This window comes from Halictus rubicundus, chromosome 4 (assembly GCF_050948215.1).
Source record: "Halictus rubicundus isolate RS-2024b chromosome 4, iyHalRubi1_principal, whole genome shotgun sequence".
NCBI lineage: Eukaryota > Metazoa > Arthropoda > Insecta > Hymenoptera > Halictidae > Halictus > Halictus rubicundus.
Window position 1 is genome coordinate 16,347,160 of NC_135152.1, and position 25,064 is coordinate 16,372,223.

The 25,064-nt window shown below is 43.1% G+C and overlaps 2 protein-coding genes across 2 annotated transcripts in view; one reads left to right on the forward strand and one right to left on the reverse strand.

Moving 5' to 3' along the window:
• Positions 1 to 25,064, reverse strand: part of LOC143353665 (uncharacterized) — a 466,044-nt gene that overhangs the window by 46,805 nt on the left and 394,175 nt on the right. The window lies entirely within an intron of this gene.
• Positions 7,912 to 25,064, forward strand: part of Ci (transcriptional activator cubitus interruptus) — a 195,766-nt gene continuing 178,613 nt past the window's right edge. The window contains exon 1 of the mRNA XM_076787159.1: positions 7,912 to 8,591. Coding sequence (XP_076643274.1) covers positions 8,332 to 8,591 — 260 coding nt within the window. The 5' untranslated portion in view covers positions 7,912 to 8,331. The remainder of the gene's footprint in view (positions 8,592 to 25,064) is intronic.

Below are 25,064 nucleotides of genomic sequence, written 5' to 3' on the forward strand. Positions count from 1 at the left end.
CTCCGCTCGTTTGTACTCGCGGCAACCTTCTCCGTTCACCTTGGGGGTTGCTCCGCGGTGTGCTACATTTACGGTGGACGGAACCGAACGGCTGGGAAACGTCGGTGAGGTCCTCGGTAACCGACTCATTTCGAGCGTAGCTTCTGTAATATTGCAGAACTTGGCTCGCGGAATTCGCCGCCGTATCCTCTTTCTTCGTCAAAGCGGACCCGTGCAACGGAAACACAGCAATTTATGAAATCAAATGGTCTCTAACTCGGACCAGTTTTAACGTATCTTCCTGGAAGGTGTCTCGACTATCGCAGTCCTTAGTGCCTGGTAGTGCTGAGTTTACTGTCGGATGATAAAAGTATAGAAAATGGTATATCATTTAACTGAAATATGCGCAGTTAAACAATATTTATAGGTATTTTACTGCTAACGGAAGACGTACGCTATTAAATCTTACAACCGCAAACGTCGAACTGATCAAGGGTATCATTGGTGGTACGCACGAGTTGTTCGAGTTTATTGAGTGTTATTAAGTGTTGTACGAGAGTCGTAATTCCTCTGTCGCGTACCCGCCGCACCGTTCAAATAACATTTTACCACTAAATTTTTCAATCACTCGAAAGTGAAATACAGTCAACACCGAAGCTCGCCGTCTAGAAACGCAGTTCCCACCTGCTAGTCTCAGTCCCTCCTGTTTTTCGTTGGCCTGCGACTTTCATTCAGAGCAATCAAGTATGTTTCCTTAAGAAATCGTTGTCCGGCTGACTCGAAAAACGTGCCGATGCTCATGGCCGAACAGCGAGGGTGCCGAAAGATCAAAGCGGACCCGAAGAATAATCCTCATGATGGTCCAGTGCCTGGGACGGAACAAAAGGAGGTAGTACTACGGTTTGACGAAGAGACGCGGATGGAACGGAAAGAGAAGGTGCCCTGGGACCACGGGCAGAAAGAGACGCGAGTGCGATGGAGCAATAGTGGGGCCCACCTGACCAACAGGTACCTGGTAGGGCCCCCCATAAGGAGTCTCATCATTGACCCGGCCCACTCTCCCACCACTGGTGCCCGGCCAAAGGGTTCCAGTCCTCCCTTTCCCGCAGTCAGCACCCCGCATCTCGCAGCTAGGATGGCTCTCCGGGGACTCTGGTCGCTGATAATGAACCATTTTTTACTTCTAATTAAGTCATCCTCGTCGGAGAATTTATTGGCGGATGCTTGAAACAATATTCGGCGCGACCATGGCCAATTGCCTCGAAAATCATGCCCGTCACCGTATAATTTGCAGCGAGGCTTCGTTGCTTTCCTAGACAGCGGATTTTTATGCAAAATAGAAATGTCCTCAGCCAACTGTACTCTCCGTTTTAATAATTCCAATAAGTCCAATACTTAACATCGTTCAGTTTTTCTAATGTCTTTGTAGTTCCGTATTTGACCAATCCATTTCTCTTTTTTTTTTTTTTTCATAAATACATAGAATCTAGCGATAGCCAACCACGAGCAGCTCCGGAAATCGGGAGAATCTCGCGATGACCGCCATCCGAATTCCGAGTCACGCTTCGGAGCCTTCCTGCTACGCGCTGAACATCGTTGAGAAGGATATCAGATCTAAGGTACATTAGGATCTGTAATGTTCGAATGTGTACGTATTAATATTCATGTGAAGTGATCGAGCAACCAGAGGACACGGAGTCTTTTGCTTCCTGCGCGAGAGGATGCGCCAGGCGTCATCGCAGTGATGATGTGCCCTATCATCGAGCGAGACGACCGATCTGTCCCGCTGACACTATGGTTGCAAGGTAGCCGTCGGGCGTCAGAACGTGTATCGAGGCTGACGTGGAAGACTGGAAGCTCGCGCAAAACAAGACCGGAGGACGGGACGGAAGGAGATACTCTGTTCGCGTTCATGGTAACAAACCGCGTTGTTGCCAGCTCGCTTCTACTCGGATTCAGTATGTAATACGCGTACCTTTTTGTTTACACTGAATTACACGGCTACCATGAAGCGAGGCAACCGCTTTTTGCTGCGGTCGCAACAGCGGTTCAGTCAGGACAAATCGATTGGATCTGCGGATAGCTGTATCCGCCCCTCTTGTTGGGGTGGTTCGATGAAGATACGTGCCCGAACAATAACACCGATTGCCGCTACTCTGGAGAGTCCTCAGAACTTTTTCGGTTGCTTATAACTGGATCGATGGAGGAAAGTTGCCTAATATGCGGAGGTTTTTTTTTAAATGATCATGGATTCTACACGAATAGAAGAAAATTTTGGAAATTTTCATTTATTGCCTCTGAATTATGAATTGGATGGTATTACGATGTATTTCCAGGAATCTTTACATTAGTTTCGTATGTATAGTTAAATCACCAAAATACTGCGATCTGCCAACAGAGTGTCCCTAATATGGAGAGGTAATCTAAAATATTGTCTCGATGTAGGATACCGTTTTACAATGATAAAGTCCCGATTTTTTTTTTCTTTGAGTAGTTGTTTTATTCCCTTTTATTTGAAAATTTGTATTCTAATTTTATTTCGACAGCATTTACAGCCACCTTCATCTAGTCAGGATTGCATTCTCTTCTTCTCGAAGGCATCTAATTTTAAGTAATTCAATATTTTACAACAATCTTTACGAGCCAACAAATTGATTTCAAGAATATATAAACCATGAATGATTTTATTATTCTTGTAACACAGATCGCTAAAGATTGAAAAAATCACAATAACAAAAGCTTATATTTATATACACGAAGTAATTGGGATTTACGTAATATTCATCGACAATGAACATCATACAATGCAACATCATACGTGCCGGTATTATATTGTAACTATAGTTGATATAGTCGAAGTAAAAAATGATGGTGACTCGATGAACCTGTAATGTCAAAGCTGAACCACCGCCGTGTTTCATTTTCTTTTGTAATCGTCAATAGAAAAACGGATGCAGCGGTAACATTAACGATTTCAAAGGACCAAAGACTACTCCGCAAATCACCATTCCCCTTGAAACGACTAAAACCGACATCAACGATGGCGTTACAGATAGGACGTAACCTCGACACGTCCCGGTGCCTGCACAAGGGTTGATTTCAAAAACCGCCGGTCCGGAAGTCACCCTCGAGACGGTGCAGGCTTCCTGCGACGCATCGAGCATCGTGAAATGAAAGAGGAGGAGGAGGGTGAGGGGGTGAGGGTGGAATGTCGTCATTCAAATGAACCGTTTCCCTTAAATTGCCCATTAGGAGTCCTGGCTGCTGCCGAGTAAATCCTTTGATTACCGACGCGACGATGCCGACGAAGCCATCGGGCGTTGTTTGACATCGTAATCGCCGCGGTCGATGATCGGGCCGTGGCGGAGCAAGGGCGGGCGCGGATTTCAGCGAGACGAGCAGTAAACGCGAGATCTGGTTCGGTAGCCCGATGGGCAAGGGAGCAAGAGAGCTGTCGTTTTGTGCGTTGATTGGCCGGTCGTTGGAGGATAATTAGGTCCCGGTAGAACGGGGCGAAACTGCGCGATGGGGGGGGGGAGGAGGGAGGGAGAGATGGAGATGGCTCGAACGACCGGGCCTGGTCGGGCCCCGGGCCCGGACCAGACCCGACCCGGCAAAATCAACAAAATAATAAGCGGCCACGGGTGTTTGCGAGAGACGCGGACGTGACGCGTTCCCGCTGATGAAGAGAGACCGTACCTGAACGGGAGAATTACGACGGGCACCAGCAACCCAGCCGGAGACGCAGGACAACCGCAACGAGCCGACGGATAGTTAATGACTCTATGCGCTCCGTCTCGGAGACGATCATCGCTTGCGGACCTCTCGGGTCCAATGGCTGACGGACCCGACCGGTGTCCCGAGGTTCCTCTTTTCTTCTCGCGATCTCAGAAACCGACGGTAATTAGTCATTTCGGGATACCTTCGATTACCTCGACGGCTTCTGGTGCGAACGATCCTGAACTTCTTTTTCCTGGTGTACTTGAAGTCTCTCGTCGAGATATACGCTAGCGGCCATAGGTATTAACACTCTTGAATCTCCACTAAAAATTTGCTGATACTTAAACAATCGAATTTCGTGGAAGAAGTTGTATAACGATCTAGCTCATTTTAGAGCGTGAAGCTTCTACTCTTTCAGAAATCACTCTTAGTCTTTTTCAAATTGGGACGTGTACGAGGATGGAATACAGTTTTTTCGTAGCTAACTTCACTGTAGATTTAGAGACGGAATTTCTTCTTTAAAATTCTCTCGTAGAAGTTGCTGTACGATCTTCCGTAGCCGTTCAATTGAACTTTGAAAAGTATGCTGTATCTAAACGTTGGGAAACTGTAGATATTTACTCCCAATTGTTTAGGAAAAACGATAAAATATGATATTTCTACAGAAATTTTGTTTCACGCTAAAGTTCACGATTGAAAATCAATCGAATAGTTTTGTCTATGAAAGAAGAGAAAAAGTGTGTGAATGAACGAATTTCAATATACTGTGAATAATTGAACAAATCCTTATATCGATGAACAATCCTGCTAAAGAAACGACAAAATAAAATCCTTGGTAGTCATCAGACTGCGGATTTCACGTATTTATGACAAAAAGGAGTGGGTGTAATTGCAAACATGTAAATATCAAAAGAGGTGAAGAACATCAACACATTTCTGACAACTTAATAAAACCAGTAAACAGAGACATAAATTTATGTTTGGCTTTCATGTCTTGCAATGAATGCAAACAGTTTTTATTTTGCAAGATCCGCGGTCTAGTAATCATTCTTATAGATAGTTACGGTTTCAGTAACCGTTCTAATTCAATGTCATTGCGGCAAATTATAATAAAACAACTTCTGGGAGCTTATTAGCGCTAAACCTACCGACATTTCATGTATACCTAACCCTACCATGAGCGGTCAAATGACCGCTTCGCAAAATAATATGTATCTTAATATAGAAGGACATGCTATAAAATTTTTTCGGAAAGTAAACAATAAAGAAAATTATGAATATTGAAAAATGGATTGTATGTATATTATAGGAAAAGTCAATAAGTTACACGGCGATACAGTAACGTTGTATACAAGAAATTCTAAACGAAATTTCAAAAACGGTCATTTGACCGCGGGTGGTAGGTTTAGTGTTAGTATGACTACATCAAAGAAGAACTTAAAAATCTTCTTTCAAAAAATAATTCCGAAAGAAGTGATTGTTTTATGTTCCCGAGGGTAGCTTGTTGGTTCATGATAAAAATCGCCATTGCTGTCGAGTAATATTTTCAGAAATTCTCCGCTGCGAATAAAAAGTTAAAAATGTAATAAATAGCCGCGGGTAAGGCAGTGAATCAATGAAATTCGTCGAAACGCAACTCGTTGAAACAGTAGACCACTTCGAAGTCGAGATTTCCGTGCACGGGGTGCTCAGTTGTCGCACACATGTTCGAACGACCGCGCGGAAATACGAAACCGTCGGAGGCGAAAACGCGAGAAAAGCGAGGACACGTTGACAGTAGGCGGTTGGCTTCCAGAAGACGTGTATCGATGGTTAGCCCAGGTTTCTCGGTGCTTTCTCGGTTCACGTTGGAAGTAGGTCCTTGAGGAAAAAAAATATTTGACCGCGTGCCGTCGTAAAACTTCCTGCGTGCCGGAAGTCAAGCTCTCGAGGGGGTGTTTGAGTCTATTGTCTGAGAAAATTTGCACTTCCGTCATACGGGTGTCGGAAATACTACTTCAACGCGTACGAAAACACTGGATAAAATATTAATCTGTTATTGGTCCGTGACAGTGCAGGATTTAAGCATTTATGGAATCAAATTAGTAATGTAATGACCGCTGAAGTGATTCATGTATTTTTCGTAATACAACATAGTTATTAACATTTTATCCAATGAATTAATAGGATATTCAATCATTTGCAGTACCAAAAGGTAACTTAACTATCTTTTTTTTTTACATAAGAATCCCGAAATTATTAGATTACGTTATTGGGGGTGGCTTGTGTCACGATTGAAATTACTGTTGCTGTAGAAAGATTTACTAAAAAATCCTTTGTTATGGACGGTAGATTTTCAAAAATTATGAAACAATCGCCACTGGATAACGTGCCAAGTCGTGCTACATGGATACTACGTTCTAAGCGTATCTTGTTATAAGAGGGGTCACAATTTCTGCACCGTGTTATAAGAGGGTGTATAAATTAATTTAGACGTGTGGCATAAAAATATGCGCTGGAACTATGAAATCTTACAAGTACAATACTATTGAACACCATACAAAATTTCAAATGTTGACATAAGGGCTAAGGGTCTGTGAGATCGACGACTTGAATTTGTACTGTTTCAATTATCTTTAAATTATCTTGAAAATCCTCAATTCTCATTTTACCAGGAGTCGTTAACGCAATATCAACAATAAAATCTATCGGCGAAGAAATTCCTACTTTTGGCCCGTGCGCCGTTGCGTTAAAAATGACCGTGTTTCAGACGGAAACTACAGGGGTTCTACCACTCTCTGTCCGAGATTGGCGACCTCACAGCCCTACGTAGGACACCACCCTTTGTCATCCTTCGAAGGACCGATCCGAGCCGCGAAAGAAATCGGCTGGCGAGGCGCCATTTAAGTCGCGGCCGTGCAGCCCCGAAAACATCGTTCAGCCGAATCAACGGGCGTAAACACATACTGAACCCACTAATCGTCTGCATCATCGTGGACACGGGCCCGTCCATACATCCTTGATGGATAGTTTCTCTCCGTGGAATAGTTTTATCTTTCCTCGTGCGTCACCCACGCAATATCCCTACCCCTGGCGGACCTCGCAGTCCGCCTCGTACGCCTTCGAGACCGAAGGGACGGGAGGAAGGAGCCGAAAGGAGCGAAGGTGGGAGTCAGGGACGGCTGGTGCTAGTTGAGTTGTCGAACTGACACGCGTTCTCCGTCCCGCTCCAACGTTCCCCGTCGGAAGTCCTCTCGTTCCGACCTGGGTCCCCACTAGCTCCTACCCTCGGCGGTCTCTCTCCGCAAGTTTCTTCCCACCATTCGGACCCGGGATCCACTGGACCCTTCTGTCTTCTTCTGTTCCGACTTGAGCCGTTCCCTCCCTCTGCTCGCAGCAGGGGCGTACGTCCGTCACTCTCTCTCTCTCTCTCTTTCTCTCTCTTCGGGTTCAAGTTTTCCTCGGTTAGACGGTCCTCGTCGCACGCACGCCCACCCGAGAACGCACGACCGCAGCCACCACCGTTCGTCGGAGCTCGCGCTCTGGCGCTGCTGGTGGTGGTAGTGGTAATGGTAGTGGTAGTGGTGGTGGTGGTAGCACCGGTGGTGGTGGTGGTGGTGGTGGACTCTCAGTACCGCCATACCCGCCAAAGCACGAGCACCGTGACAGCCCGCACACACGTCTCGCAAAACGCGGATTTTTCGAACTCGCTACCCCCCACAATCACTGGATCGTTAGCCGTCTTCTTTCTTTTTTTCTTTGCGCCCTCTCGTTCAACCCCCGAAGTGTTTTGCCAGTGGACACGCGCGGACTGCCGGGTAACGATCGCCGGTCACGATCATCCCGCGCGGGTTTTGTCATCCTCAGTGTGCAAGTTCGCCGTGGGAAAACAGTGCTAGTGGAACAACACACTGTTCGGTGGTGTCTGTCATGGTGTGACCGCGAGCCGATATTACCCCGAGCCAGCCAGATTGTGATCGTGATTCTGAAGTGGATGACATTGTGGTAAACGTCAAGTGGACCGTTCAGTGGAGTTTCGTTGGTTCTGGCTGTTGACAACCCGCGGACCCTAACCGTGGATCGATTGTACGCCGAAAAATCGGATGATCGCGTAGACCGCTCGAGCGGTCTCCGGACTTAGCTACCTATCCCCATCGAGGAACGCTCGCGGTGCGCGACCGTGTAATCGGCGCTCGGGACGGTTCTCGGAGGCCGCGGCAATTGGAGCGAACCTCGAGAGATCAAGTGCCTTATTATCCCGGAGAAGAGAAAGCGGCAGAAGAGCTCCGGAATTCCATCAGAATTGGTTCTCAGCGAGGCGCCGATCAGCCAGCCGACGGGCGCGGGGGTCCCATCAGAACCAACCCCGGCATCGACAATGATGTTGACTTGAGGGAGCCGCGGCGTTCACGGACACCGTCAGCGTTCAGCTGGAACTCGAAACGATCGACGAACGTCACCATCGGGGGAAGAGACGGCTACTCGTCGGATAGAGGCGGGCTGGTCTCTTCAGGTGCGGACTATGCTATCGTGGATCAAAAGTCGTTCGCATCGTCGGGCACGGGGTGTCGGACAGCACAGTCTTCCCTGATCCTAGAGGAAAAAGCAGCCGGTCCTCTGGCGCAGTACTGGGCTCTAGCTAATCGCGACAAAATGCCGGAAAAAGAGGTGGCTTACCATCAGGAAGCGTTCTCCCTGCTGCCGCCGCCGCCGCCCCCGCATCATCCGCACTCGGCGTTCCACGCGGCGTTTCATCCACACCCCCATCCGCCCCCACCGCCGCCGTTTCACCCTCATCATGGACCACCACCGCCGCCGCATCCGGCGGCTGCGGCCGCGGCCGCGTGGGAGCATCACGCGGCTGCTGCCGCTGCGGCCGCCGCGGCGGCCTTCCACGCACCACCGCCCCATCCGTAAGTCCAATTTTCTTTTTATATTAGGTGCGCAAATTATTTCGGTGCCTTTTTTAAGTGATATTTAGCCTCTATTTATAATGAAAGTATGTAGTCTGTTCGGGCCATGTCAGGAGATTATGCCGCATGCGAAATGACTTCGCGTCCTTACATATAAAGAGTGTCCCTCGTCTTTTGTGCAAAATGTGACCGAACCTTTTTCGTGTTGCTTACTCCCTTTGCCGGTGAAAGGGCGTTTTCTGTGTAATTGATCGTACGCACACATTAATTTTTGCTGATATGGTAGTAATTGTTTGGCTAGGTGGCTAGGTATCAATTCTGCGTCTTTCGTTTTCTTCACTCACAATCAGAGGCCTCGACGACCTAGCCTTTGAATTTTACCTAACAATAAATTTTAAAGATGAATAAGTATCGATTGTCTTGATTTTTTAAAGCTGAAGAGCGACGTTTTAATGCCATCGAACTTATTTGCACATCTAATACAATATTTGACGCGGGACTTCCATCGTTTCGAATTTTCGATTCTTTAATGGACGATCCTGTACTCGAGTTTATTGCACAGGCTGAAGCTGATCAAGCGTTACAAACATACAGCAAAATAAGCTGCTATCTTTCACTTTTAACCTCTCAGCTGCTATAGGGGCTTCCCTCGATGTCAACGTTTCGAACGGTACGCCGCTACAGTAGCTCGTTTGTTTATCTCGTGCTTGAACTGTTGATCAATTGATTGAATATAACTATGTACCTTGTTAATGCGCAAAGGACGTTGAACATAACCGAACTTATTTATGCTGCGACCCAATTAATACTCCAATTGCAAAAAGATAGGATTCTTAGTACTAGATCCTGCTTGGAATTTTGATGAAAAGTTTGAGTTTGGTTTCTTGTTTGAAGTACAAACAAACTGTGATTTATGTACATAAATATCATAAACAAATAAGATGTCTAGGATATCTAATTAACTGTAACAATTACTTAAATGCTTTCTGATGACATTGAAGAAATATGAAAAAAACTAAAAGCTTTTTTTAAATTGATGATTACAAGATATTTGACCCTTCAATAGAAAAATTTTGATTCAAATGTTCCATATGTTCTGTACAAACTCGAACTTTTACTTTCAAAAAAAGATCTCTTTCATTGCAGAGATCAATTTGAAATTTTAAAGTGATAAATGGGACATTAATATTTTGGAGTATAAAATATTGTAAAGTTCGATTTGTTAAGGATGAGTGTTATAAGAGTGCTACCCCAATTTGTTTAAATAAGATGGCGCAGTTGTTGGGATTGATAACATTTTTCTGAATGTCGAGAAAGTAATGTGTCATCCCATTAAAAATAAAAACTCGAGTGGTCTACCCTTTCCACCCTTGAGAAACTCAACCCTACAATACCTTAAGCTCCAAAATAATAGCTCGAAACTTAAAATTGATATCTGCAGTGGTTTTGGAAAAAATATCTTGCAATACTTTATCTGCTCCAGCCTGTAGCCATACTTTATATTCCCAAATCTTTGTTCAACAAATACTATACTTTTACTACTATATTGTATACCATACTACAGTATTTAAAATATTCGGTACTTTATTCAACAACTATAGTTTGCTCCAAGAAAAATATTTACAGAGAAGCAAGCTTCTATTGTGTTTTTTTTTCTCTTTACAGTTTGTATAGAGATTATAAAATGATGGAAGCGAAGTTTCCAATGTTCTGAAACATAGGTGTTGTTTTAAAGCTAATGCTTCAAAACCGCAATTCTTTTCCGCCAACCTAATAGCAATTTATTCATTTCCTCTTACACGTTATTAAGCCTAATAATAAGAAATATGGTTTGACTTCTACATTCAGACCTCTAGTAAAATGGTACTCTGAAAACATGATATCCATTCATTAATTCGACAAGTATTAAATTCTACAATCTTGTTAGAAACGAAGTTCTCTGTACGATGAAATCCATACGACGGTATTTCTGTTGCTGGATTGCACGTGAAATATGAAACTATCGTGCTCGAAACAATTAGAAGATCGTGTTTCTGAATAGTTGAGGGAAACGAACGATATCTTGGTTGATCTGGAAGCAATAAAATCGATTCTTGTGGAATATGTAAACCTTCTTCTACTATATGAAATAATCAAGCAAGTGAGTACATATTAGTTAACTCTCGTTAAACAGTTTATTAGATTTGATCGTATCGTAGTATACAGAGCTATTACTATGAAATTTTCAGACCATTCCAGTCGAATTATTAAGAGCACAAAGTAACCTTACGAAACGCCTGATTCGATTTCCAAAAAGATCTGGTAGTATTTGTCATTGATCGATATCAGCAATTGTATTCCAATTCATTTATTTAATACGCTCATTTGCGGCTAGAACCGGCTGTTTGCATCGATTTGTGCAAACGATAAAACCATTCTCCTACTATTCGATGAGAAGATTGTGTCGATGGTACACTCCAATTTTCTATAGCAACAGCCCGTTCTACCGACTCCATCTTTCCGAAGAAATAGTCGCATTATTATGCATCAATGCATTACCTTATTCAAATTCGCCGGACGGCCGAGCAATTACCGACGCTACCGTAATTACTTACGCGCGTTAAAGGATCCGATGCGTGCACGACTCGTCGCCCGAACTCGAGATTGCGTATCCGCCGTCAATCTCTCGCGGCAACATAGTAACGATCATATTTACCAGCAATCACAAATGGATCTTCCGTACGGTGTCTTTCTGCACCCACGGGCGCGAGGACGCCTCCCTCGCGACAGACAATCGGCGAGCGATCTGACCGGCGAGTTTCGCACACATTCGCACGCGAACGATGATGTTACGCCATCGTTACGGGCACAGAAGTTCTGGTTGCTCGACGCGGTATTTAATTCAATTACACATCCGCCGCAACTTTTAACCCGAACGGGACGATTCCATGCGGCGCGGCGCAGCTCGAACGTGCGTCGAATGAAAGTTAACGAGGCAAAACTTAATGGTAATCGCGACGAGGATTTCGCATTCGCCGCGGCACAGCGCGGCGTACCCTCTTAATCATCACCTTCGGCCGGCCCGCTTATCTATTAACACATCGGCTTGATTCATGGGCCGTAATTGCTCGTAATGAAACCGGCCGAGGTCGTGTGTGCGCGGAACCGTCCGCGGAATCATGCCCGCGAAAATCGCGGCGCGTTTTCCGCTCCCAGAGATGGATACCAGCAGATCGAGAAAAGAAGCGGGGAGCGGTTGTGTCGCGGTGCGGGCTTCTCACCACCGCACCGCCGCCGTAGAAAGGGACCCTAACGTCTTAATCGAGTTAATTAAGGCTCCTTCGCACGTTTTCACGTTCCGCAAACACGACACGCTGCTGCACGCAACGAGATTACCTCGACGACTCGAGGATAGGCTAACGGGCTTGCGGAAACGCTCGGCCGACGAGCGACGCCGAGGATAATTAGACGTTTCTAAACGGCGTTCTTAACCCCGCGAGCCAATGTACCGGGCGCGGAAGCGTTTCTACGTTCGACGACGAAGGCTCAAAAATGCTGTCAAAATAGTCGTCATTCTTTAACCCTCCAATGGCAGAACATTCTTATTACTGTATAATTCGGGATGCCTAGGACCATTCACTGTTTTATTTATTTTTCTTCTTGTAGACTCATTAGAATGCGGATCTCTATACTAGAGGCGCGCGAATATTATGGATAGTTTATCGATAAGATGAATTATCGATAATCTACCGATATTATCGATAATATATTCTTAGCGGAAAAACAGAATTTTTATGAAATACACATTAAGTGTTATTATTGGGCCATTTATAAGCACAGTAGTGTAGAAAAGTGTTCGCACATCCTTTAAAAAGGAATAACTTCGTCAAACTGGACCAAACAACTTTTCTTTGAAATATTAGAAGGACTAGTTTAGCAGTTAATCTATGGAAACATTATTTAAGAATTACTATTGGCCGAGATTAAGAAGAGAAACAATGAATGTCATAATTTTAACTTTTTTATCTGAGACTATAATGAAAATTTAAGACATGCCCTTCGTAGATATAGGTTAGTTCTGTACATGCGCAAAGTTTTATCGAAATCGATTAACGTTGCCATGAGCAACGAAATGGCAAATCTCGTAAAAAAACAGCGATTTCAGTAAATCGCAAATCCTAATTTTAAGGACTTTTACATCTTTCAATTCCTGTAGCTTTTTTTGTGTCTCATATTTAAAATTGTCTTCATACTTATTTAACGATGGCCCTCAAACGGGACTAGTGTATTAGTAGTTGCGTATGAAGTTATATGTTGATACTCTGGGTCGAAATACATTCGGGCTTCGCCGTCGGTAGGTTGACATGTTGATTGTCCGTGGAATTGGTTCCATGCTACTTTTTTTCTTACTGCACTCAAACCCATTATAATACGGTGCTCTCAATACACAGTTTTAACGCATGTATGCATGAAACTAAATTTTTACGTGTTTGTAAAAATTGCAACAATCCTTCTATAACACGGTTTCCATATAGCACCAGTTAACAATAGACTCGGATAACCCTCGCGAAACCCACCGTATTGCTTTGATTTGTATTACTTCTCAACCGTCATACAACCCTTCACATTCCATGGGTTTGTATTATGTAGTTCGAAGTTTCCAATACCACACGGAACGAATTAATCGTGTTATAGGAGGGTTGTGTGTATGTGGAGTGTCCTACAACGAACTATAGTACTCGGCACAGAGTGTATTGTAATAAGTGGGCAAGGTTTCGAGGTTAATTTCCGGACAAAAGAATCAATTATATATCATGTCTTCAATACAGTCTTTGCTCGATATACGTCCCAAATATCTAGCCGATAAAAGTCCCAGAACTATCCCCACTGCCGCGAGGTATACCCAATGACAGCACTCTTGATTTTAACAATTCTTCTATGAAAATTTTACCAACGCATTTGTGACATTTTTCTGATTGAAATGGGGCCAAACATGACACAGTTCGGAGCGTATTTGCTTGTTTAATTCACGATTCGCTGTAACCTCGATTATCTAAAAGATGTCTGAATTCTTCATTGTGAATTCAACACGTAAATACAATTCAAATTGTGTCGTGCTTGGTGTCATTTCACTCGGAAAAATGTCACGAATATGTTGGTAAAAGTTGTAATACACAGAAATTCAAAGCTCGAAGTACCGCGCGACCAGCACTGCAGTTTCTTAGTTAGAAGGAACGAAGGAAAGTACTAAGAATGAAGAAAAATTATTTTTCCACGAAATTCGATAGTGGATTAAGGAATGAATTATTCATTAAAGTCCTTTCGCGAGACAATGTTACCGCAAGTTCGGTGTAGGACTGTCTCTTTCACGATTTAAAAAACAGTAACGATGCGACAGCCTCGAAGTTTCGAACGCACATTTGAAATTTGGAATTACGCAGGCTTATTCCACGCATTTGAGTGCGTTTGAAGATAAAAATGTGAAAGAAAAAGGGGGACTGTTGAGGACGCCTGTAACTGCGGGATTTCAAGAAGAATTCGGAGGAGTGGTTACGATCCGTCTCACCCGGTGCAATTAAACTCTTAATTGGACCGGTGCTGGCCCAGGCAATTGGCCACTATCAAACACCTGCTTTTATGTAAACGGCCGTTCTTAACGTTGACAGCAATTACAAGCAGCTCCTGTAGATTTTCTGCGGTACGTTGGATTTGCTTTGCAAATTACAAAAATCGACTGGTAGCAGAAGAAAACGTACTATAGTTTGTAACACTTCAAAAATTAATTAAAATTAAGTTTTTTTTATTTAATTTTTTTTTTATTAAAAAGATTAATTTCTTTATTTCAATAGCTTTTAATAGTTCAACTCAAAGGGTTGCCTATAGATAACCATTCACATCTCTTTAATCAAATTAAGGCTATCTTCTAAATAATTCAACACGACGCAATGACTTTTTCCTCATATTTTGCAAATTTTTGTCACGGAATAGTGCTCATCCTTTAGAATACCGTGTTCATTTTCTTCGTTATGCAACAACTAATTCTTTTATTTTATGGTGTCATAATGTCTGTATTAGTATAAATTATATCGTATTTACGTCATTTGACTGTGGGTCTTTACGTAAAATAAAAACTTTCAAAGTAAATTGCAGGGAACAGTGGTTAAATAAAAGTGTATTCCTTCTTTTGACCATTCTAATCAATCGAAACAACGTAATAACATTTTTAAATTCTTCTGACGTCTTCACAGTTTTTGTCACAAATTCATAAAATCTGCAACTAGTTACTACATAGGGTATAACAAAATTTATTTAGAATACGTTTTATTTAACAATGCATTTTAATCACATTTTAATTCAAATCGTGCAAATCCCAAGGTAGTTCGTTTCAAGCAATTGTATTACGCACAAAATGAATTCATAATGAATTTGCTTCATTTAAAATCCGATAAAATTCCTGAGCAACATGGGTCTATTTTTTATCTGAAATCCTGTGCCGCAAAGAGTTAACCCTTCGCACTCGAAGCTATTTTAACTCCAAAACGAAACATTCCTTCCGACCTAGAATATTTCCCTTCTACACACTTTTTTCGTGTTATGCATACAAAAATGGTGCAATTTACTCGTACATTACTGACGTGTTTAATAATTTATTAAATACAAACAAATGTAATAATGTCAAAAATAATCTGAACAATGATACAGCAATTTTTAGTGGCGCCTTACAGTCGCCATTCGAGTGCTAAGGGTTAATACATGTTAATACATGTACAGCTAAGTGTCTCGTGCGACAACCGCGGCGGTCGCGAATGTGTTAAGATAGTTAACTACATACTGGAGCAATTACCCTATGACTTTCAAGCTAGAGAGCGGCGCATTGAAGGGTGCGAGAAAGGTTAAGCGTGAAAAATTGTATCGGAAGAAAAGACGCCGGTTCGTGTCGGACACTCGTCCCCGGAAGAAAGTTGCTCATCAATTTCACCTCGTTAACGGGGCGTTGACGAACGGAAGCGGCGATTCCATTACTTTTACCGGTCGGTCCGCGCAGTAAATCGCTCGGAAACGCGCGTTACAAACGTCACAGTTACTCAGGAAGAATGCGTCGCGGCTTCCGAACCGACTGGAAACGCGACGCACAGTCGGCCAAGCGACGGCAGGCGTAAAATTCATGGTACGCGTCCGCCGGCGTTACCGTTCGCCTCTTCCACGGCCCGACATCGGCTCGGATATTTTCGTCTCTTTACGAGGATCCGAGAGCCGCAGTGTATTTTTGCCGTCGTTGTATGTTTTGCCCCGTCACGGCGACGGTATCGTCCATTTCATTCCCCGTGACGAGGCTCCAAATCCTAAATGTCCGACGGACGCGACGCCGACAGTTATCCGTAGTATTTCATCCGACTCGCAAATCGTTTATCGGCAACAGCTATCGGGCTACAATATGTCAACAAAATTTGAGAAAAGAAGATTTTCAGTTTGTCAAATATAATTAGTACAGCGTGGATTTTACACTGTGGAAGCATCGAAACGTTTCTAAATATTCAAGCTCAACCATTTTGTCATAATAAAAGAGTTAATTGGTTAAAGTAAAGACGAAATTTGTTTCGTTGACTAAAAATCTTCTTGCGGAAAATATAAAGTACACAGAATTGGTATTTGTGAATGTCAACGTTTTCTTGTGTTTTTCGAATTTGAACAGACTGTGTGCAAAAGTATAAAAAGTCTGATTAGACTGCGTATTTTACACATTTATGAGAAAAATCGGTGCATCGTATGCAAAATTTGTACATATTAATCTCGACTATTCTCGAAAGTCGAGTAAAAATCAATATTGCTTAAAATCACATGAACAAGTCATTTATTAGGACAATCATATAAATACTGTTAAATGTAATGTACATCGTCTGTATTCAGTCGTATTCAATCATAGCGTTGAAGGCATCTGATTTTTATCGACAACTCAATGAAACCTGTTATTACAGGATCTGATGTGATGCAAAGCGAATGAAATAAAAGCTCCATATTTGCCTCTCTTCAAAATTTCCGGGAATTATCGTCTCAAAACCTTTTGCAATGAAGTCGAATAAGTAACAAATTAGCAGCGGCTGTTTTACGTTACTTGATAAAAATAATAAGAATGCGTTTATTCAGATTATCATCGATTGTTATCAGAACGTACATACATGATAATTGTCCCATCAACTTTCGATGCGAACATGTATTAACGTTCCCAGATAAAGGAATAGGTTAAACAAAAAATTGAAAATTCACTTGAAACGAATTGCACAGAGTTTGATTACTAAAATATTTATAAAATTCTCATTACAAACAAGTGTTACACATTTTGAAGATCGGGTTAGACGGCCGAGAGGTTAAACGCAAAAAATCGATGCAGTCGGCGAAACTGAAACAAGACGCGAACACATACAGCCTCTCAGTGAACAAGGATGATCGTTGAGGATTAATACGTCTTGTCCGTATCGCTAGGAAAGTTTCGAACACCGGATGATACGTGATTTTTCTGGAGTCAACGCGTTAACGAAGGCTTAAATCAAAGATATTACGGCGTGTACAACGAGCGTAACGTGTCCGCGGATAGTTCTACATCGAGCTGGAGGAACGACGATCGGTATTCACGATCGGCGATCGCTGTTAGATCGTATTCACCGGTCCCCAGGAAGTGTCCATGCAGGTCCTCGGACGTTGTCGACGCTCAACGAGCCGTGCGTAATGAGTAACGGCGTGATTGTGCCAGAAAATGCAAATATCATTGGCCTGTCGTGTTACGTGATGAATCGTGACTGCTCGTGTTGAGCTACGGCCGGTTATGAGGAATATATGGCCGAATTGTTCCGTGTTCGGAGACACATCCGCGTCGATTAATCAATTTTCCACCCTCGAGCAGAATTTTCTTAGCAGTCGCCGTCTCAGCGGACGTCTTCTTCCGTGCTTTCATCTTCGATTCGGTTCCTCGGTCGGTAAATAGAATTTTTAACCCCTTATGGTCTCGCTTAGTCTTCGAGAAAAGTCCCACGGATCGGCCTCTTTGTGCTCTTATTTAAGAATTAATTTGAATGAAATACAGCCTTTACTCGATATGTGTCCCAAATATCTGGCCGATAAAAGTCCCAAACTTCGCTGTCCTTTTCTACGTTCGGCAGTGTATCAAAGAATAGTATCTTCTAGCCAGTATATGTCCCTGGGTAGACCCGTCTTGTGGACATATATCGAGTAAACACTGTACTATCTTTCTTTTTGTGTACTTTTGTGTATTTTTACTAATTTTAATAATGGGTTACGAACAGTATATCGAGACTGTTTAAACATTTTAACTTGTCTGCTGTTTCAGATTGCACCTACCTAACAATGAGAAATTAATCGTGGCAATGAACGCGACATCGCGGCGATGAAAAGTACTATAGTTCCACTACAATAGAAAGTATTATAGAATTGCATACATGCGTTTCTAAAATTTGTAATTAGGTGTATCATGGAAAACATTTATTAAATTCTCCCGATTTGTAGCCGAATACGGGCAATAATTATTTTGTTTATATCTGAAAATAGTTTCTTTTATGCTACAGTGATATGCTTTTACTAGTATTTAGTACTTTTCTCGAAAGACTCCACAAACGTATAAACGTTCTTCGATCGCGAGCACCTGCCGACGAATTTCTTGTGCAATCTGTCTTTTAAAAAAGTTGTTGAATGCACAAAATGAAATACAAGTTGAATTACGAAGCAGAAATATTCACAATCACAATGGTGTCATTGATGTTTGTCAGCGTCCTGTTTCTCAAACTCGAAATCCAACCCTTTCAGCTATAATCGACACAGACCAGACTCTCATCGAATAATGACATCACACTCGGTGTCCGAGAATCGCTATCGACTTTCAAACAGATCGAACTCGCCAAACATCAAAATATAATCGTATCTCGCGCGATAAATTCTTGGAAGACAATCGTCAACGGTACCGCCATTAAAAACAATCGCTTCATCAGTTTGGACAAACCTCGTGAAATATCCGTTAACGAGAAGCCAATGGATAAACAGAACGAGTTCTCGATAAGAACGTGCGGTTTTAACGTTCGCAGCTCGAACGTTTCGGAGGGTAGAGCGTACAAGTAACACCTGTACATCACGTCTCATATCAATTTTTATTAGCTCATTAATTTTTTAATAGGTCGAATGGAAACGAGCCATATCAGCATTTTCTCCTTCATTAATTCGCAAAACTTATCAGAAACACATGGTCCCGAAAGAGTTTGAATTGGTGCAAGTGCAAAACCGCGAAACTTTCGGTTTCACCAGATTATCATGTTTATCAAGATAGCATGCTGAAGTTTGAGAAGGATGGGTTGAATAGTTTTGATATTGAACTTCAGCATCAAGAATTTGAAATAAATGAAGACACACAATCAATACAAATATTTCTTTCCTTTTATAAATCCTTAGTAAGTTGCAAAATGAATCGAGTTGTATTTTGTTCATCTTCGACTGAACTGTTTGCATGTGGAATGTATCCAGGCGATAAAGAATTCGGTAAGGGGTTAAGAAAAGATACGAATAATCCCGAAATTTCGTGTTTTCGTCGGATGCACTCTCTAAAGAAACATAACTTTGTCGGAAACTATTCTTCCATAAAATCGAAAACAACAGCGGCAATTGGTCAAATTATTTACTCATTCCACTGTGGCAGGGACGAAAGAGGAGTAACCAAAGTCCAGAAATCGATTCCGCTTATCTGCGAGCATGGAAGCTCCAGATTCCCGAGGAACTCGAGTATCGGACCCGGAGCCGGTACCGTCGGGTAAATGTCGGGTACCTGGTCGTCCTTAGGAATTTTTATCGCGAGCCGGCCCCACGCACCGCTCGTGGGAGGAAAATCTGGTCCCGCAGACAATGAACGCGCGCGCCCGCGTCTCATTTATGAATCTCTTCATCGCGTGGGCCCCGAGATCGCCGAGCAAACTTGAAGACCCGGATCGCGTCCGACATGCGGGCTGTTGTCCGCCACTCGTGTCCAAACTGAATCGCTACCGTACGCTCCACGATGCTCGAATTGGTCGATCCGAGTGGACAAAAATTCCTTGGTGCTGGACGTCTCGTTTAAGTGACGCATTAAACCCCGAACATCATTTTCAACCCTCCGCGGACGAGAATTTTCTGAAATACTGAGAAAATTTTCTTCGGAGAGCTAGCTCATATGGCAAGGTCTCAAATAACGGGATCAATTAACAATATACAGAGTGAGTCGGTTAGAATGACATCATCCTTTGATTTGAATGTAGGATACGATTAATTCTAGAGATTTCTGTTTACTCCGCGAAATAACTATAACCTTTTTTTATAACAAATCGGCGCTGTCTACTAATGCTTGATGACGACTGAATCAATATTCTGATCGTGTCGTTCCATTTTCTGACTGATTCCTTTTCAGCCGCGTACAGTACTATGAATTTAGACGACAGAGTGTGTCAAATTCATTCAAATATTTTTAATCCTGGAGCCTCTGTGCCTGAGGGGTGCCTTCTAACTGCTTTATAGGTTCCTCGAATCCAAACAAGGAGAAATAGAAGTCAATAAATAAACCTGTAAACAAATCTCAGTGCAAGGGGTTGGTATTAACGGAAAGCTAGGACAATGAGTCTCACAAGAACTCGTAATCAAAATATAAATTGGCTGTATCAACTACCAGAAACAAGAGCTAAGTAGGAATTTTCATGTCTCTTTAATAATTTTCGTAGGTAGATGCTAACACATGAAAACTCTTCAATTGTTTCAAACTTTTTACTTCTCCGTAAGTCCGTGAAGTCAATTCAAAATCCGCAGTCTAGTGATTGGTCTCCAAGGGTTTCAAATTTTCTTCTGCCGCCGAAGAGCGGGGAAACAAAGAGTGCTCAGTTCTCGCTCCAGTTTCCGAAGGAAAAGCGGTGGTTCGTTGCCGGACGGAAAAACGGAGCCGATTTTCAAGAAGCGATCGCATATTCCTCGAGCGTGCCGGCCCGAGGCGCGTTCGCTGTGTAAAAACAGAAGCCGATTTGTCAGCGGGGCGAGATCGCGATGTACACGGTAGGAGTCTCGTCGAAGGAAGACGTTCCCCGCTTGCCCCTTTCGCCGTTTGCCGGCAGCGGTTTGCCAACGGTTTGCCAGCTCTCGCTCCCTTTCCTGGCCGTTTCGCGCGAATAGAAAGCCGCGGGACGATACGGAGCGCACGCGCGATTTATCATTGGCGCGGCGTCCATTGATAAATTCCAGGCATTCATAACGCCACGGTGCGCGTCGTACACGGCCCGGTTACGAGCACCGGAGGAGACACACGATACCCGAGCACGATACGATACCGGGCGATACCGTGAGCTCTTTCTTTCTTTCTTTCTTTCTTTCTTTCTTTTTTTCTTTCTCTCTGTCTCTCTCTCGCTCTATCTTGCTTCGTGTACAACGCGACCCTGTGTACACCATCGCGCGAGACCACTGTACCCACCACCTAGACAAGGGGCTTATCCTCGGAGAACCGGTAACGCGAGAACGAAGATGTCCGTGACGGGGGTCGTGTCGTGATCGTTCTTTTAGCTTCGAACCGGGGGTTGGTCCACCGCGATTCGTCTTATCGGGTACCACATCCGATCGTAACGGAACGATAATAATGCGTCTTCATTTTATACCGGCGGTACAGAAAAATTGCGACCATTATGGCCATTCCGGTCCACGCTCGGGCGAAACGTACTCGAACCCTTCTGGAAATATGACACTTCGTATATTAAGGGGGTATTCCCACTCAGAGCCGTCAATTTTAGAGAATTTATAGTGATAAAAAAATGATTAGGCCACTACTGGTCAAGTGTTTTAAAACTTTTAATACACTGTCTTCATTATTGTTGAAATTATTGTACGATTCGGGCAGGGTGTCACTTTTCATGATATCTCAGTGATAATGTGGACAATACGTTTAAAATTTTACACGCATATGAAACAGAGATCCCGTTATCTTGTGAACCAGAATTGTGCAGAACACAATTTTTTTAACAAAATGGCAATCGTTTTCTCACAGTTATTCTGAAAATATATTTGCTATTTTCTTGCTTCGGTAAGAAGGTGAGATCCAAATAAAATATTTTCTTCGCTATTGCTATCGGTGAATAATAAGAAACATGAAACTATTTCTTGAAAATTGTATTAAACTAACTCTTAAAGATTTTCTCTGCCCCTGGCTAAAACATTAGGATCATTCACAATTTTCAACGTTTTCTGTGGTTTCAGTAGAATCTCTAGATCTGAATGCAATTTACTGTCAAATTTTTCTTATTATACAGTAATAAACATATACATATTATACACAACATAAACATATAAAATATATAAATTTAATAATATTAATTTAATTTATTTATCAATTTAATTTTAGTAACCGTTCAAGCCTTTACATTTTACTAAAAAAAACATGAAAAAGGTTAAAAATTGTGAGCGGTCCTAATTTTTTCGTCAAGGGCTAAACGCCCCCTTTTTGGTACATTACACCTCACTTCTCTGTGAAAGACTAAGAAAAATTTCTGTTAATTAATCAAAGAAATAAGGTATACATACTCCGCCTCGAAACATTGCTACTGGATTTTCAAGTTTTCCCCTCACGGAACAACCATACTCATCAACACCAATAAGAACCATCGGGTTTCCAACGGTTCGTAGGGGGGAGGCGTGACTTTCACGCGGCTCGTCCGCGACAACTCGCTCCGTCCGGCTCGAAAAGGCCTAATCGCCTTAACGAGACAATTAGCCGATGATAGTCGCCGATAAATCCCGGTTTGTTTTGTCTGGTCTGCCGGTGTCGGCTGTATCTGCAGCCCAGATTATCATGGTCGAATAGTCCTCCGGCGGCGTTTCTCGTTTGATCGTCCGATCGTTCGCAGAAATCGCGTCGTAATCTCTTGAAATGCCGTTCCGTACGCGAACGCTATCATTTCTGTTAACCATGTATCGGCCTCTCTTTGACGTATTCATTGCGTGCCGAGAAGATGGCGTCTCCCGACAGTCTCGCTGTAAGAGGAACGAAACAGGATGAACACACGGGACAGCGGTGAAAACGGTGGCGAAACGCCGTGTTTTCTGTGGAAATATTGGATCTAGGAGTTAACTGGCACACAAATGGACACCCGGAACACGCGGGAAACGTGCACGCCACGTGGCCAGACTTCCCCTGGCCAAACAGATTTATGCCGGTGTTGTCTTTAGTCTGCAAACAGGGGAACACCGTACTACAACCGTTTCCGTCCGCTTTAAATCTCCGCTTCGAGCTGCTTCTCCGAGATATTTAAAAATAGCTGCTTAAGTTCTGATGGGCAAACTTCGACTGAACTATGTTTGATAAGATGGCGCCTCTGAATTAGTTTCAGATTAAACCCGTTGCCTTATAATTTAATTCCAAGGTTGCCGATTAAAACGTTCTAGGGTGAATGGCCCATTAAATGAACACGTAAGCTGCATGTCTGTTTCCGTAAGAAGGCTGCATGTATCATGGTTAAAATCTTAGGTACATTCCAAGGCAACAATATTTGACGGTTATAGCTTGTATTTAAAATCTAGCGTAGGTTTACACGAAAAATGGGCCATATCACCAATGAACAGTCAGGAGTGAATATTTCAATTTTGACAAAACATTTGATTGAACAGAACATGTTGTAATTGCAGGTTTGTGACTTGAATCTCCTTTTTGGGTCTATATGTATATGTATATTTTGGACGTTACACTTTAGCACCAGACGATGTAAACATAAACGACTTTCCTTACAGGCGGCTATACACAGAGTGAGCGATTCCCGGTTTCCTCACGTACGCCTTATTACACGTGTTGTTCCGTAATACAAACGAAGATGTCGCGATTACAGTTACGATCGGTAACGCAGTTTCCTGGTTTCCAACAGAACAATTGTGCAATGAAATTATGTGAAAATTATTTTCAGACGTTCTGCACACTAGTGCTCGCCTCGTAATTTATTTAACGACTATCAATGCCAAGAAAATGTGCTTACAATGTGCATTGTTTTTTACGAATGTTACCGGATCTTATAAAGTCCATATCCAACAAATGTCGGTAATTTTGTTGTTGAAAAATAACACATTTTGTGGGAAACGTACGTCGTGGCTGGAAAGCCATTTTTTCAAACAGGTTTTAACACTAGAATCACCGAACCAGTCAAAATGACTCGTTCCTAATTTTTTCTTTCACAATTACCGAAATTATAAAAATGTTTCCATCAGAAATGTTTGAATGAACTTCTATATTGAAGCACGTGTTAGAATAAAAATGGTACGAGGTTTGAATAAATGCAGTCTCGTAATTATCACAAAGCAACATACATCAGTCCTATTTATTACTCGGTAGTTCTAGTGTTAACACATAAACTACTAACATAATTAAATCTTTGAAACTAAATTCACCCCCAAACAGTTCAGAAAATCAAGCAAACATGAAAGCCCAAAAATAAAAATTCTGATGTGCCTAGATAAACATATTTTCATAGAAAACAAAAAAAAAAAAAGAATAATACCCACATTTATTAAATTTCGACGTCTCCGCTATTCGTCTAGCTCGTCATTACAAGAGCAAAGGATTAGTCGTTGCCAGGTACCTAAAAAGATGAAAGTCAGCCTGGCAAATCCTGCGTCCACAAAAAACAACCCTCCACAATTTAGGCCCAATTCACAGCCGCCCCCAATCCCAACAAGCCCGTCGAAGAATCAACGGCAGAAAGGCAGCTCGGAGAAAGCGATGGCGGGCGGGGGTGGGGACGAGGAGAAAGAAAACACGGGAACAGCTTGAAGTAGAGCTGACAATGGTGTACCGACTATCACAAAAGAGTCTCGAGTCACCGAGGTAGCCCGGAAGCCAGCGAATCATCCCCCGAAAGAAAGAAAACACCGTTCGATTCGATCTGTCGGTTCACCGGTTGCGCTCGCGGCGAGTGGCTCGTTTTCTCAGACAACAACTGGTCCGCGACGAGTAGTTAGGCGTGTTGCGGGAACGGGGAACGAGAGGCGCACCGTCGAAATTGTGTGAATAGAATCGAGGTGTTCCTCGAAACACGCGACGTCGAAAAGCCGGCAGCGGATCGCGCGGCGCGGCGGGTGCATAAACAGCCGCGTTGCCGTTGGGAAGCACGCGCAGCTCGCATAAAATCTCATAATGCCCTTGTCCAAACAAACGCACGGTGGCAGTGTTATGGCGTTCGGGAATTTACCACTCTGAAAAGCCAGCGCCGGCCAGCCAAGAGCGAGAAAGAGAGAGAGAGAGAGAGAGAGAGAGAGAGAGATCCTCTCGCGCTAGGAGCATCGGCGAGAACCACTCGAGCCACGTTCGTTTAAATCCAACTACAAGGTAAACCTCGGGGCCCCAGCCTTCTCGATCGTCCTCCCGATACAGTCTCCTCTCTATCGAGTTACAACGCTTAATCCGATTGTTGCCAGTTTGTCGCGGATCCCCCGGGGACATTTTCGAGGAAC